The sequence below is a fragment of the Pterocles gutturalis genome, unplaced genomic scaffold, assembly GCF_000699245.1.
Source record: "Pterocles gutturalis isolate BGI_N339 unplaced genomic scaffold, ASM69924v1 scaffold28698, whole genome shotgun sequence".
Lineage (NCBI taxonomy): Eukaryota > Metazoa > Chordata > Aves > Pterocliformes > Pteroclidae > Pterocles > Pterocles gutturalis.
The window spans coordinates 1-15,944 of NW_010123857.1; the positions used below are offsets into that span (position 1 = coordinate 1).

At 41.7% G+C, this 15,944-nt stretch overlaps 2 protein-coding genes across 3 annotated transcripts; one reads left to right on the forward strand and one right to left on the reverse strand.

The window, feature by feature from the left end:
- Positions 1-12: 12 nt before the first annotated feature.
- Positions 13-8,736, forward strand: BZW1 (basic leucine zipper and W2 domains 1). Of its 2 annotated transcripts, none has more exons than XM_010078092.1 (11): positions 13-82; positions 2,178-2,354; positions 4,635-4,729; positions 4,980-5,045; positions 5,329-5,464; positions 6,033-6,142; positions 6,260-6,430; positions 6,780-6,926; positions 7,242-7,380; positions 7,928-8,050; positions 8,291-8,736. In XM_010078092.1, exons 1-11 carry the CDS (start codon positions 19-21, stop codon positions 8,320-8,322), a joined length of 1,260 nt encoding a protein of 419 aa, XP_010076394.1. In that variant the 5' UTR covers positions 13-18; the 3' UTR covers positions 8,323-8,736. The 2 variants fall into 2 exon arrangements, with proteins under 2 accessions (XP_010076394.1, XP_010076395.1); XM_010078093.1 differs by having other exon boundaries at positions 14-82; positions 6,780-6,818; positions 7,332-7,380.
- A 1,177-nt stretch (positions 8,737-9,913) lies between these two features.
- CLK1 (CDC-like kinase 1) lies at positions 9,914-15,299 on the reverse strand. Its single transcript, XM_010078094.1, is given in 13 exon segments — positions 9,914-9,991; positions 9,993-10,127; positions 10,221-10,311; positions 10,543-10,622; positions 11,169-11,251; positions 11,392-11,521; positions 11,610-11,704; positions 11,784-11,950; positions 12,057-12,173; positions 13,100-13,166; positions 13,577-13,667; positions 14,747-14,942; positions 15,148-15,299. Coding segments are annotated over 13 exon segments (1,482 nt in total).
- Positions 15,300-15,944: the final 645 nt, after the last annotated feature.

Genomic DNA, 15,944 nt, shown 5'->3' on the forward strand with positions numbered 1-15,944 from the left:
CCTTGCAGGGTGTCTTTTATGAATAATCAAAAGCCGCAGAAGCCGACGCTATCAGGCCAGCGTTTTAAAACCAGAAAGAGAGGTAAGCGAGCGGCGGCGGGGGCTGCCGGGGCCGGGTGCGTGGGCCTGTGCCGAGAGCCCCGGTTCCTGTCAGTGAGCAAACGGAGGCCTGCGTGCTCTTCTCCTAAGGCGGGATGAGACCACGCTGAGTACGGAGTCCTGATGCGAACTCTGTGTGTTAGGACGTTGTCTGCACTAATAAAAAAATAGTTGTCAGTAGGAATTGTAGCCGAATTGACTGTGATAACCTTGGCTTAAGAAACGTTGTTGCAGAGCTGTACCGAGCGTGTTTGGCCTGTAAGTGTAAGTACCTCGTACCCGGGTTACGGGGGAATTCCAGCACGGGCGCGCTGCGGGTTCCTGCGCACATCTGAGGAGCACCTGTCCTAGTAGGAGTTCCAGTGTTAGCCACTGGATAAAAGCTGTGTTGTTCCTGTAATGCTGTAAGAATACCTGATTTAAATTAAAAATGAAACAAAACACCACCACCAGAACCTCTCCCCCCAAACAAACAAAACCCCCCCAAAGCGTGGGATGTGCCGGTTTGTATCTCTGTATGCGCACAGTTGCTCCCATAAGAAGAGTTGATAGCTGGAGAGGTATGATGAGTAATTTAGTATTTTGGTGGCGTTTTCTTAAAGAGAAAGTGGGGACAGCTTTTGGAGTTTCTGTTTAATAGGTGTTATATTAATATGCTAGCAGTGTTCCAGCTCAAACTGACAACGCTAAGGATGCTGTACATACTGAAATAGTACTTAAGTTGTACAGAAGTACATACTGAGTCACAGAACCTATTTTAACGTTAAAGTACCTTGAGAAACTCTTGAAGTGAGAAGGTTGTATTTAGCCTGTCCAGCAGATGAAATGGTAGCATTCTGGCGTTTTGTCTCCTTTTAAGCATTTAACCATACTTTGGATTCCAGTCAACTCATGGATCTGTCCTGGAAGACAACTGATCCAGTATTTCCAGACTTCCACCCAGCTGTTACCAACGTGTTTATACTTGTATTGTGTGTAAGGACACTTGTGTGCCACGTACAGAAGGGTTGATAACAGATGCTAACAAAATTGTTATAACACTCAGCACTCAAAGTAAGATTTGCAGCTGAGTTCTGCTTCTTTGGAAGCTCTTCCCCTCATCGTTTGCATAAGCTAAGGACAAATTGAGACGAGTAAAGCTGAAAACCTCTTCCATTTAAGGCTTTCTGTTAGTTAAATGGGTGGGTTTGTTGCATATTAACTATGCCCTACCCATGGTGAAAGCAAGGCTATGATCAACTGCTGTAGCTCAAATGTGAAGAAGCATGGTTCTGCTTTAACAGCAACAAAGGATGCTAAATAGATCTGCAGTCAGATCCGTTGTTTAAGGTTTATTTAAGATAAAGAAGTTAGTTCAGATTTCTACATTTCCCCGAGACACTTGAGGAAAAGCAATTCCTTCAGACTCATTTAACTCCATATTAAGAAGAGGGGATGGTCTTCACAGCCAAGAAGCCAGTCCTGTCTGTTGGCTCTAACATGATAATAATATGCAACTTTTCAGTCAGAATATTTTGTCCAAAACAGCAAGAGGCCCAGAGGGCTGAAATGGAACAGGAGTAATGGAGTCAAAGGTATAAAATTGTAGGGGCACATAAGAAGAATTGTCTTGCAGCCATGTAGCTAAGCCTCTCTTTTTGGAGTGAAAGAGCAGTCTAACATGTGAGCAGGGGTATAAGAATAAAACTGAGAAGTCAGATAAGGTTTGTTAGAGCCAACTAATGATCATCACAAAAACTGTTCTTAGTGAGAGTACTGTGAGAATTCAATTAGAGGTAAGTAAGGAATGTTTTATCTTTTGATAGCCTTGACTGAATAGGAGAGTGAAAGCAGCAAAACTTCTTACTGCTGTATTGGCCATTGAAATTCATTTTAGGCTAAACTGCTAAGTCACTATTTGTGCTAGTTAATACCAGTTGTCTGGCAAGAGTGGAATGATATATATTCGGGTTAACTTCAGGCTTGCCAGTGCAAGTTTTGTTTGTCTGGTTTATTTTTTTAATAAGATTAAAATGACGGACTTGAAAAACAAAACAGCTGTGTGTGACAACTTTATTTCAACACTTTTGTCTTTACAGATGAAAAAGAGAGGTTTGACCCTACTCAGTTCCAGGACTGTATTATTCAAGGTTTAAGTGAAACTGGCACTGACTTGGAGGCAGTAGCAAAGTTTCTTGATGCTTCTGGTGCAAAACTTGACTATCGCCGCTATGCAGAAACGCTTTTTGACATCCTGGTGGCTGGTGGAATGCTGGGTGAGTCCCTTTGATGGGGCTGCTTTCAACCTTTGTTCACTTGACTCTGCAAAAGCTCAGTTTTCTTTCAGTGTAAAAACTCTGCTGAAGAGCTCATTAAGCGCGTACAACAGGCTTTAAGTTTTCTGTGGTAAACTGTGTGACCATCTTAGTGACTGACTGAGCAACCTGTATACCCTACCGCACTTTTGCGTGAGTCAGTTTGCATTCTTCAAAGCGTAGGCTGTACAAATTTTACTTAAAGGAAAATATATTGGATTTTTTTTTTTTATCAGGAGTGGATTTGTACTCTGTAGTCAGGTTCCCTTCTGCTGATGTGAGATGGATGAATACTTGTTTCAGGTGTGTGGCTGTGGTCACAAGGCCAGCAGAGTTGCCCTGAAAGGTTTTGATATGATCCTGTGCTTTGTGCACCCCACCCTGGTTTTTTTGGAAAGTAATATTGTTTATGGAAGAATTTGATGTGCTGGGTTTGGAAATGCTATTATGAATCATTTCTTGTTGGCAATAGTGAGATCATGGGCTCTAGCAGATGTCAGGGAGGGAGAAATGAGAGGGTGGTCGAGTCAGCAGAAAACATAGCTAACTGAGGAGGTGAAACGTGATGATGAAAAGTCCTGTAAACTCGTGTACACTGTGTGTAAAGAGCAGAGTGGAACAGATGCTCACCAACCACGTAAGAAGTAAATGAAGCTAAATGAGGTTGAAAGTAGTAAAAAAAAAAACCTTCTAGATTTAGATTTTACATTTCCAACTTGAATACATACTGTTTAATGAGAAGGGATTCAGATGGCAGGGACCCATTTAAAATACAGACTGGAAAAGATCTGCCTCAGATGTTAGTATTTGTTATGCAATAGTTGGGGGGGAGGACTTAACATGAGAAATTTGCCAGTTGCAGAAGATTTTGTCTAGTATAACAGAAATAGAATTCAAATGACCTAAATGCATAGGGGCAGGAGAGGAGATACCTGATCCTGGGCCACAGTCAGACTGCAGATGGCAGTTCTGCAGTGGGGTGGCTGGTTTGGGAAGATGGCATCTGTTGCATGTTGAGGTGGTCTTCACACTGTAGAAATGTTGGGGGACTTGCTCAGAGAGATGCTGAAAAGCAAGGCTTTTGAAGTGGTTTAACTTGATGCAGTGTGCCTGCTTATCTCAAAGCTGTGTATTGGAACAGTGGGGTAGACTGCAGTTGCTGTGATGTTCCTTTTGGCAAGAGGCTCTTTCGCTGCTGTTAGAAGAGCTGGTAGCACAAGTAAGTAAAGTTGTCTGCCATGTGGAGCATCGCTGCTTGAAATCGTTAATGTACAAATTGTTCCAGTCCGTGGGTTTACATTTAAGAGTCTTAACCAGTGCATACTGTGCTGGGAAGTGTTCCTTCTAGGAATGAGGCTGAGGGGGAAGGGAAAAATGCATTGCTGCGTTAATGGTGACAGGGCTCCTTTACTCAGCTCCCTCTGTAACAAGTGGCTGAGTAGACTAGCTTTGATCTCTGGTCAGACAAGGCCAAGATAAAAACTGGTATCCTGTTGCCTTACCACCTTTTAGTATTTTCAACACTAATACTTTTCTCCATCTTTAAGTAATGTTTCTGACTAATACATAACAAAGAGATCTCCCTTAATCTAAGATGGCACAGAAATCAGTGATGAGGTGTTCTGGCACTGGAGCTGGTGGCTTGAATTCACCCTAGTTACTGCAGCAGCCTGGCTGCCAGTCAAATGCTGCTTGTATGAAACTGAAGAGGAATGGTGAAGAAGCGTCTTCTAATTAGCTGCTAAAAAACTGAAGTGCCTTTCAAGACTAAAATTTCAAGCTCATCTCTGGGGCACTGAATTTTGAACATACATCTCTGTGTTTCATCTCCTGTTGTGACTTCTCTGTTATTTAGAAGACAGTTACTTATAAAGCAGTGCTATTGCAGTAGACATTAAAAATACACTTGCTAGGATTAAGCAGCTTTAGTGGGTTCCTTTCAGGGAAGAGGAGCTCATATGGTCATGTTAATTTATCCATATGTAAACAAAATATGTTGCCAATCCAGTTAGCTGCAGGGGGTTAGAATATTTAAGTGTTCATGTCTAAGGTAATGATTTTAAAGTTCTACTACAGCGGTGGAGCAGATGGAAATGTAGGAGTGTCTTCAGTGATCCAGGCATTCAGTTCATCATGAAAGGGCAACACGTTGCATGTTATGGGTATTGGAATTCTGATTGTGGAGACTACTTGGTACTCTCACTGGGGAGTAATACTACTAATGCTGAAACCCTTCTTTAGCCCCAGGTGGTACCCTGGCAGATGACATGACACGCACAAATGTATGTGTATTTGCAGCACAGGAAGACCTAGAAACCATGCAAGCATTTGCTCAGGTTAGTTCTGAAATGAGTACAATTTAACTTCATTTTTGACCACTAAATGGTTTAAATGTTTCTGTAGTTGAAAGTTTAGGTAAAAATAATGCATGGCTTTACGAAACTTACTAGCAGAGGTGGAGTAGCACTGTTCTAAGCTAAAAGTGCTCTGAAGAGTTTAGACCAGCTTGACTGAACTTGACTTTTTAAAAAATTCTGATTAAATGATAGTTCAGAGCAAAAAATAATACACTCTATATCTTTTTAGGTTTTTAACAAGCTAATCAGGCGTTACAAGTACCTGGAGAAAGGCTTTGAAGATGAAGTCAAAAAGGTATGGATAGGTCATTAGTAGCAGACTATAAATAAACCTTCAAATTCTGCTAGTTAGTCACTCTATACAGAAGAGTTATACAATGGATTATTAAAATAGAACACTTAAGTTGTTAACAGAAGAACAGCTAGTTGGGATGACTAGTGCAGAAGACTACCGGTGAACTAGTACTTCTGCTAGTTGAATAGCTTGATTGAAACAGAAGTGCCTAACATGGAAGCAGTAGCCAAACTTTAAGGAGAGATGGTAGTTTTATGGCAACCTGTCTTACTTCCTTTTGCAGTTGCTGCTGTTCCTGAAGGGATTCTCAGAGTCTGAGCGGAACAAACTGGCCATGTTGACGGGTATTCTGCTAGCTAATGGGACACTTAATGCGTCAATTCTCAACAGTCTCTACAATGAGAACTTGGTTAAAGAAGGTAAGTGTTGCCCAACTCCTCTTTTAGGGAGGGATGGTGGGGGACAGAACGATGACAAGTAGGTGGAAACTTCATTGTGGTGCACACTTGCAGCTCACTAGTTTCATCTGGTGATAGATTTACTACAGGATTAGCAAAGGTAAACACACTGCCTCGCAACCTGGAAGATCCTGGAAGGTCTTGCTAAGCCAGTCTTTTCAGAAAGCTTCCCTCCATGATGCCGGGGGCTACCATCACTAGTGCTGCCCAGCAAGGCAGTACTGTAATTTGGAGAGGGACCTTCCAGGATGCAGGTGTGTCATGTCTTTGGGTCCCTTTCTAAATTGCAGCAAGGAGAGTTGAGTTTAGTACAGGGAAGCCTTCATGATGCCAGGTGGTGAGAAAAGTCCAACATGCTGGAGGCTGCAGTATCCTTGGGCAGAGGTGCTGCAGCCTGTGTCAGGGCTGCCTCTGAGCACCGCTGCTGCTGCTTTGAGCAGGGCTCTGACAAACGAGGTGCTCTGTACTCTTGTGCTGTATGATTCCTTTTTTTTTGAATGTCAATAATATTACTACTCATGTTGCACAGGTGTTTCTGCAGCTTTTGCAGTCAAGCTGTTCAAATCGTGGATAAATGAGAAAGATATTAATGCAGTTGCTGTCAGTCTTCGTAAAGTAAACATGGATAACAGGCTGATGGTAGGTACCACTGAAATTACTCATTTACTACTTAAGCTAGTTTAGTAAATAGCATTTACCGGCAGAGTAGTCAACACACATTCGTTTTGTGAGAGACTTGCTGTATACTGTTCTCAGGAGCTCTTTCCAGCCAACAAGCAAAGTGTTGAACACTTCTCCAAGTACTTCACTGAAGCAGGACTAAAAGAACTTTCTGAGTATGTTCGGAACCAGCAAAGCATAGGAGCTCGGAAAGAGCTGCAGAAAGAACTTCAGGAGCAGATGTCCCGGGGAGATCCGTTCAAGGATGTAAGTATTTGTAGACAAGGTGTAGGTGCTTTCCTTTTTTCTGTCTTTTTTTCTGCAGGAACTTAGCTCAACTGTTCTGAAATACAATAGCATCTAATGCTAATATGAAGATATATGCCTAATTAAATACTGAACTTAAAACACCTAGCTTTGGCCAAGAAGTAAAATTAGGACCAGGATGTGTTGGTATTGCTGCCTTAGTCTTTCATTAATGTCATGAATCCTGCTGTGTGATCAAGGGGGTTGCTTGTGGTTCTGAAGGCTTCTAGGTTGCCTTTGGAACAGAAGTTTTAGTTCAGTTGTGCGTCACGTGTTGCCTGCGTGCTGACTCTTTTACTCCAACTGGCAGATAATCTTCTATGTGAAGGAGGAGATGAAGAAAAACAACATCTCAGAACAGACTGTGGTAGCCATAATCTGGTCAAGTGTAATGAGCACAGTGGAATGGAACAAAAAGGAGGAGCTGGTAGCAGAGCAAGCCATTAAGCACTTGAAGGTATTGTAACTTACGTGTGGGCTTTTGTACCCTTTGGGTAGGGCTTGGGCTTCCCTCTCCAGCTCCCTTTTAAATGACTTAAAACCTACAACCCCCCAACGCAGAGACAGCATTAGCCAAGGAATTCTTCCCCTTGTAACTGTGGTGTTAAAGTGCAAGTTGCTGAGGCAAAGCAGTGTGACTTATGCAGCAGCACTCTGGGGTGGGCCGGGGGTTGCAGATTTCTAAGCAGTGGCTGATGGAAACTGAAACCAATCTAGTCAGGCGATAAATGTGAAGTGCTCTGTGTGTGCTATTTGTTTTTTCCTGTTACAGCAATACAGCCCTCTACTTGCTGCCTTTACTACCCAAGGTCAGTCTGAGCTGACTCTTCTGTTGAAGATTCAGGAGTATTGTTATGACAACATTCACTTCATGAAGGCCTTCCAGAAAATAGTGGTGCTCTTCTATAAAGGTAATTTCTGTGGGGTTGTTTTCTGTTTGGTTGGGTTTTTTTTAAGCCTGTATTTGCAAAATGCTTCAGTCCTGATCCTGGTAAGCCCTTCAGAGAAGATCAGTACTACAACATTGCACTTCATGAGCTGAAGAGTTTCCTGCCTTCACTTTTGGAAGTGAAGCCTTCACTTCACTGGATGGAGCAGTAAAATGCCAAGGCAGACACAGCTGTCCTTGGCACATGGGGAGATACTCCTCCAAACAACAATGGTGCCTGTCTACTAGAGTTTAAGAGAATTTAGTTTTTAAGGCTCTTTGGCCCTTTTAAGTTAGTGAAAGATACATCATTGTGTATTCTTAGTTCTCTGACCGAACACTGGCTGTGAACAGCCGAAGATTGAGACCATGAAGGTGTTCTGGGGTGCTCTGGGCTATCTGTTAAATGACTGTTAAAAGGTGTTCCTGAAAAACAGGCTTTTGCACCTGTGGACACACTACAGAAACATAAGAAACCTTGTTGTATTCATCAGCTTGATGCGTTAACACAGCTCTTGCACATCTTACAGCTGAAGTTCTGAGTGAAGAACCCATCCTGAAGTGGTATAAAGATGCACATCTTGCAAAAGGAAAGAGCGTTTTTCTGGAGCAAATGAAAAAGTTTGTTGAATGGCTCAAGAATGCTGAAGAAGGTAAGCAGGAACTTATCTCACACGTTGAGCTTGTTCATTTTGGGAACCTTAGTGCAATAATGCTTTGTTTGGGGTGGTGGGGTGTTAATTGCCCCTCTGAGACCAGGTGTGCCCCCCAGTACGAGCTATCTAAGCTTGCCAGTGAAATCTGTGTGGATTGAATAGCAGCAGGATGCAGGACAGGGGGCTGGAGGGGGTGACCTGCTGGCAGACTGTTGATGAGGTCTTTCTCTGTTCCAGAGTCGGAGTCTGAAGCTGAAGAGGGTGACTGACCTGTGAAACTCTGTCCTCAGTAAAGCAAACAGGAGCTGTAGATAGGGGTCATGTCTCATGTGTCCTCCTGATTCTTACATCCTACCTCCCTGTATCAAGCATGATATAAGGGCTGTCATGGCAATTTTATTTTAACTGTTTTCTATAGTTACTGCAATACTGGCTTTAGTTTTTAAAACCATGTTTTACGTAGCTTACAGGAGCTATTCTAGATTTGATTCTAACCTGCATTTGTCCTTTCAGTTATATTCTACCTCCTGTATTTTCTACTGTAATAATGTAATTTAAGGCCTTCCACAATGAAATCCATTTTACCCCTTGGGTTTTCTATCTATATTTGAGGAGACATGATATGGTAAATCAGATTTATGGCAGTTCTGTTTGCAAATTAAACTGTAAAAAGCCTCCAAAGCAAAGAGGCCTAGGCTTGTGTGGTAACTTGGTGTGACACTTCAATCTGTACCACTTCCTCCAAATAATCCCTTCATAGGTCGTTGTTTCCCCAAGGACTTTGTCTCTCTTTACCATACTTCCAGCATAAAGCAATCCCCTATCCCAGCTGCGGGGTGAGGCAGTGCCCTGCTCCTGGGACATGTGTCCTACAGGAGAGCAGCTGTTCTGGTGGCAGTGAATGGCACTCACAGCGGGGTATGATGAGTGGCATCTGAGCCTGCTGGCTGTCACAGCTGGTGGTCTGGGTTCCTGGGGGGGGGCTGCCAGGCTGCCTTGCTGCCAGGTACCACTTCTAGGCGTCTCTTGCTCCTTCTTCCCTCATGGCCGTACAAACAGCTTTCGAGAGCCCCGGCTCATGCTGCAAGCAGGCCTGGGGCAGGGGGGAGCTTACTTGTGCTGCTCTGCCAAATGCCTAGCTGCTGGAAGGGAAGGCAGAGAAAACTTGAGCTGCCCCTGCCCCCCCGAAATTTAGAGATTATTTTATGCTGGCACTTGACATGTTAAACCAAACAGTTTATCTGCTCCCCGGAACTTCGAATTCTTAATAGAAATTCTCAGGACAGCTCATAATTCAACAAAGATCTGGTAAGAGTGAAGTCTATACTGTCGTAAGTTAACAGCATTAACTGAAATACTGGTAAACAGAATACACCTACTAAAATAAATAATAATTATAATTAAAAAAACCCAAAACACCAAATCTGTGATCGCAATGCAATCTAATCTGTTCAATAGTAGAGCCATCTTCCTTACTTTGTAACTTTTTTTTAAACAAATAAAGGCCATCCTTGCATGTAATGTCAAGGGATGTCTCTGTTCTCTTAGCCAAAAAGGATCTGTCACTAAAGGGTAAAAAAATCATCCCTAGGTCTTTTGCTATTCCAATGACACCTGAAAAAAGGATAATGAAAGTACTTTCTTGCTGTCAGGCCTACCTTACAGAGGGTGCTCTTTTCCAGATGTTAACAGTGCAAGCATCCTGAGATATGGTTTGTTTTTTTTTTTAGTGAGGAAACGCGACCACATTCATCAGTATAAGTAAGTTTTATGCCAGCATGGCATAATGGATTAACTTCAGTATCCAAAAAGTCGTAATACAAAATATGGCATTTACAAATAACTGTGCACAATAAATATTTAATATTTTTTATATTTCTTTGGTGGACTGACATCGTCGTCAGCCTGCTCAGTTACAGGAGACGGTGCCCTTTTTTCCCCGTTTCAAGGGGAAGAAGAAAGGATGTTTCAGTGCCTCTTCCAGAGTAATGCGCTTGTCTGGGTCATACTCCAGCATCTTTTGAATGAGGTCAAAGAGGTCCTCGTGGTCAGAATTGTGGCAGGTCATGAATTCCTTCGTGAAGAAGACAACAAAACATGTTTTTTTAATCTTATATGGCACTTAAAGCTCCTCTCTCCAAAAGCATTTTCCCTTCTGTGATCTTACCTTCAGTGGCTTACAGCGGCTCGAAACGTATCTGCCAGCAGCACTGTGTTCATCCCAATCCAGCCGGTCACGACAGAAATATTTGCGTTTCCTTCAACAGACGTAGTTTGTTATTCAAAGATTCTGGTTTGTCCCTTCACTACAAGTTAATCAGCATGTTTGTTCACAACTTGGGAACAGAGCTGGGAATATTCCACAAGCGTGGCCAGCTTGTCAAGCAGAGCACAAGGATGAATCCGAGTTTATTAAACTTTCTAAAATTTGCTGTTAAACCAAACCTGAAAATACTTAAATTAAACTATAGCAGCCCATATGTAATTACCTGGTTTTCTGTATCATGTGATTTGGCAAAGGCCCCAGGATTCGCTCCATCATTGCCAGGTGTTCTTTGTTGTTACAGGTCTGGAGGGAAATCAAGATACAGCATTTTTGTTCACTGTTAAGAGGACATTAGCAAGAGCCACACACTAACCTTACATTGTTTTTTACTGTACCCTGCAACCAAGGATCAATTTCAGATTAAGGCTGTTGTCATCTGTTTACTGACCTTACGGTGACCCGGCCCTATTTTTTTCCTTTGATCATAAATCTAAAGTTTCAGCAATACTGTGAAGACAATAGAATTCAGGTATTTGAGTAGTCTTTGCTGATGGTGACAGATGAAGCTACATCTGTTATTCGTGTGGGTTGTAAACTGCAAATGGTGACAGGGTGATCCTTCATATTGAGCTGCTGCCAAAATTTTTACTGAAAGGAACCTGTAGAAAAATCTGCTGAGGAACTCCCACTGTGCCTACATCTTGCGTTCTCTCCAACTTGGCATTACAGAAAAATGCAGCTTCATTTCTGGCACAGACCATTCCCCTTAGTCCCCACCTCTCTGCAGCATATTGTCACCAAGCTGGGGAGCATTGTACATGCTGCATCTTTTGCGGTTCAGTTACCTACCAGGAACACCATGAATCCAAGGTAGTATTCGATGAGAATACATCCGATGCTCCAAACATCACATGGCTGTGACCATCCCAGTGCTGCGAGAAGATTGAGAAGGTTCATGTTTATACCAGACTGCAAACAGTTCTACCATCACCTGCAACACTTCTCTAGCACTGTTCAATAGCATACAAAAAAATCTTACACAAAAGATCAGCTTAACAGACTGTTAACTGACCTAGGATAACTTCAGGAGCTCTGTAATATCTCGTAGACACCAAAGGGTTATGATATCCATCATCATACGTTGCACTCCCAAAGTCCACAACTTTGATGTCTGGGTTTTTTACTCTGCGTTCCTCACATTTCTGAAAGGAAACACAGTTGGATGCGAGTGGCCAAATCATAAACCCAGACAATGGCTGAGGGGGTGTGGGGAAGAGGACAGCAGCTTGCCAGTTTGGGGTTATACTCTTCGACATAGTCAGACGTCACAAATAAAATATTATCTGGTTTCAGATCTGTATGTGTCAACTTGTTCAAATGCAAAACTGCAAGATAAGAAATATAGTTAGCAAATTCCATGAAGAAAATTTAACAAATAAAGCCAAAAAAAAGACACAGACTTACAGTTCACAGATTTGCAGATCTGATATGCCATGTGTCTAAGCTGGTCCAGCCTAAATGGCAGAAAGCCATTCTCTTTAATGAAGTCGTAGGTGCTGAGCCCCAGTAGCTCAAAAACGATGCAGACGTGGCCGTGGTACTCGAACCATTCTAACATCTGGACACAGGAACTGCAAAAGCAGGAGAATGCATGAATTGCAACAGGAAGCTGTATAACGCTCAGATACAAATATCGTATGTTATAGACAGCAGGTGCTGTCAGCTTTGTATGCTCACTGTGTACTGCTGGGATCCGATGCGTTTATATGTCTCAGTACTTGTACTTCTGCATGAGCTGCTTCAGAGTACGTAGCAATATTTTTTACTATTTTCACAGCTACATGTCTGCCGTCCCTGAAAGGCAGGTTTTAACAGTGATGAGACAAGCGAGCAGTTTTAACTAAGAACATTCAGTAATTATCATCATATATGCCATTTATAACAATGGAAACCTTATCAGAAAAAGGTTTGTTTTGCTTTTTTAGTACATACTGACTCAATATAAGCAAGGTTCATTTACACACAAACCCAACTAAAAGTTAATCTTTAAATCTTGAAAACATACGCCACACCTTATCAATATTATTCTTAAAGGTTAAAAGCCCCATTTACCTCCCCTTTTATTTATGTATGCTGGGCTAATATTGGAGGAATGTCCATATCTCACAGCCCAACACGACTGCTGGTCAAAAATGACAAGCTGCCTTCAGTCACTTAAGTAGTAAAAACGTAACAGGTGTCAAATGCCTTCTACAGGGACTAGACAGACGATCTAGTTTCACACTGTTTTGCAGACAGCAAAACTGCGATCATACACAAAATACGTTCTGGATTTGTAACACATGCTACTAGACCCCAAATGGCATTGCATCATCACAGATGACACTTCAAAGATACGTTATATGATGTCAGAGACTTTGCTCATTATACGGACCTGGGGTGGTACAGGCCCCAGGACTGCCCAGTGCAGGGGTGCAGCTTCACCCCACGTTGTCCAGGCCACCTCCCCCCACCAGCCCTTCAGGAGGCTGGGGTGCACCTGCAGAAGACACACCCATCGCCCCATCCCCCAGTCCCGAACAGCCTCCATGGGTAGGTGCTGGTTTTTAGCATGATGTACTAACATCAATTCATGTTTGGGAACTGCAGCAGCCTTGAAGAAATACACAGAGCAGCACACGGGGAAGTAAAGATAAAACCTGATACAATCAGAGAGCACTTCACAAACCACACCCTGACTGTGCAAGAAAAATTACACGTATTTCATTGAAAAGACTTACGCTTTGTGATCAATGCATTCCACTACTTTTCCAAAAGCACCTTGACCCAAAATAGCAACAATCTCATCTATAAGGAAAAGAACTCTCAGTGACAGAAGTGGTGAAGTTACTCAGCTATAAAAAAACCAAACTGACCAAACAAAAATAAAACAAACCACTGAAGATTATTCTAGACTGTGCTGCTTTAAATCGTAAATATCTAGTTTGAGAGATGTTACTGGACAACTCTCATCAAGGCACATTTTTACAGAGATCTCATTCTAGTAGGTTCATTAATTTACTATTTTGGGGGGTAAAAAAGGGAAAAATAAAAAAGAACTACATTTAAGTAAGTTCTACAGAAAAAGAATAACAATCCCCACCCCCAAACATTAAAAAGTCAAGACAGAAAGAAAAGACTTTCAAAGCCCCTCACATCTTATGCTAAAAGAACTTATGCTAGCTGAAAAGTTAATAAATTTTGAAAAATGTATATACATCTTGCACTTAGTACGTCTCCTCGCTGACAGATCAGGTGACCCTCCTCATCATCCTCTACACTCCTGGATCTTTTCCTTCGATGACTCTCCTGGAACGGCACCAAGACGGTCCAGCCAATCAATAAACCCGAGTGAATTCAGGTCAGAATACAAAATTCATTCAGCAGGGAGATATTCAGGCATTCAGTTACACGCCAGGCCACAAGCGGTTCGCAGGAGCAATTTCAAATTCAGTCCCCGGAAATTCACAGGGCACATAGTTTATGTTACAGGAGAAAAACATGTTAAGGAACAGATTTTCAAATGAGATACTCAAAGTGGCAAGGCAACAAAAATTACAATACAATTGTTTTTAAAAGATTGGGTCACTGAATTTTACTTTAGCATTTCAGTGCCCTTTTTTTTTTTTTAAAGCAAAGGGACTTAATAATTATCATATATATATTTATATATTGGAAAAATAGCTTTAATTATAAAAAATTACTCTTAAGTAATCAAGATTACATCACTGGTCTGAATATTTGATAAGATTTTTTTTTTTAAACATTAATAGCATATACATTTAAGGTTGTCTCAGCTGAAGATCTTAAATTATAAAGCCTATCTTCAGCTTTTTTAAGAGTTAAATATATAACAAAGATCCGAAAGGCCGCCCTGCTACTGGGCAGCCATCATACGTATCTGATTCTACAGATTTTTCAGCGATGCTTAAAACATCTTACTAAACACATTTTTTAAAAAAGCAACAATCTAACATTATCTCCTTGCTATTTCAGTGATACTTAGTCAAAAGCAAGTTTAAAAGCTTGTGCTTGGATTTTCGAGTAGGGCTGAAACAAATTCTTGTCATAAAAATTTTGAAGGCATGAAAGCGACGCCTGTATTTCAAGTACGCCAATTGATGGCTATTATTCATCAATCTAATATATCTAATGACCAAATGGCAAGACTATGTTCTGTGGTATCACAAGCATACCTACAAACTATACATTTTCACTGAAGGAAATAAAATCCTAGCAAAAAGGATTAGTCTACTAATACTACTAGCTAAAAGCAATAAACTATTATCGATTAAATTCCCCAAACCCCCACACTCAATTACTGCTGCCCAGATGAAAACCCATCTTCTTCAAATAAAAAAATCCTAAATTAAAATTTGTCACACCACCTGTGAATGCTGAGGATGAGGGGTAGCGTGATGTGCCATGTATTTCCGTTTGTAACCACTCGCCCCACTATGACCTGATGATTTGCTGCTGTGATGCCCAGTGTCACATCCTTGATTGTACACATTTCTGTATTCTTCAACATAGCGCCGCTCCTGATGTTCTCTTTCATTTACATATTTGGTTTCTGAAAGGGTACTACAAACAAAGGATAAAATAATTAAAATTATTAAAATGACTCTAGTACCCTGATCAAGGCAGCTTTTTATTTTAAGCTGTAAGACATCTCTCTTCAAGTATCTCCAACTCAAAAATTAATATATCATCAGATGGCCTGATAAGAATAATAAAATCTTGAAGCATACGTACACTTGCTGATATCAGAAGTCAAAAATGTATTTACCTGCCAGGAAGTTGAGGAAGACCATCTTTGCAGTGCTTGTTCTCCTGTGCACCTAATGATCTCCTCTTTCTCTTAGCACTGCTGCATCTTGTGTCATCTGGACTTTCCTTTTTATCCCATTCGGAATGACTGCTTTGCTGAGAACGCCGCATCTGTAACAACCACACTTTGCTCTTTGAATTACAACCCACAGACAAAACAACTCATTTTCAAAGCCATTAATTATCAAATTACCACTATTACGAAGATTGTATTATTCCTCAACTACCCAGTTTTCATTTCCTCTTCTCTTTCTTTCACGTTATTTCTTAATTCAAGAGCTTTTTCAGATCACCTTAGGAGAAGGTAAACCAATAACCTACTTCTTACCGGAGATTTTGAAGAGCAGCACCGTGGCGCAGACACTATATACATGCCGTGCACGTTATTTCTCCAGAGCTGCTCGGGCACCCGACGGTGCACATGCTACGAAAAAGGAAGTCCTCTGTGTACTTCAAAGGGCACACAAATATTGCTCAGCGTGCTTTGAAGACTTCAAGGAACCTGACCTAAACTTTTACCGTGCTTCTTTCTGTAGATTCACGGAGAATTCCTAACGCTAACTCAAAATGACAAGAAAACAACTGAGCTTATCTCCCAGTTATTTACCTCCCAGAGGAAAAGATAAATACCTCGCTACACGGCTTTTATTCCACTTTCCGATCGCAAACCGGCTCTAGCCCACAAGCTGCGCCGCACCAACGGCGATGCCACGCGGCGGGACGCGGGCGCCCACGGCCCTGCCCAGGGGAGCGGGA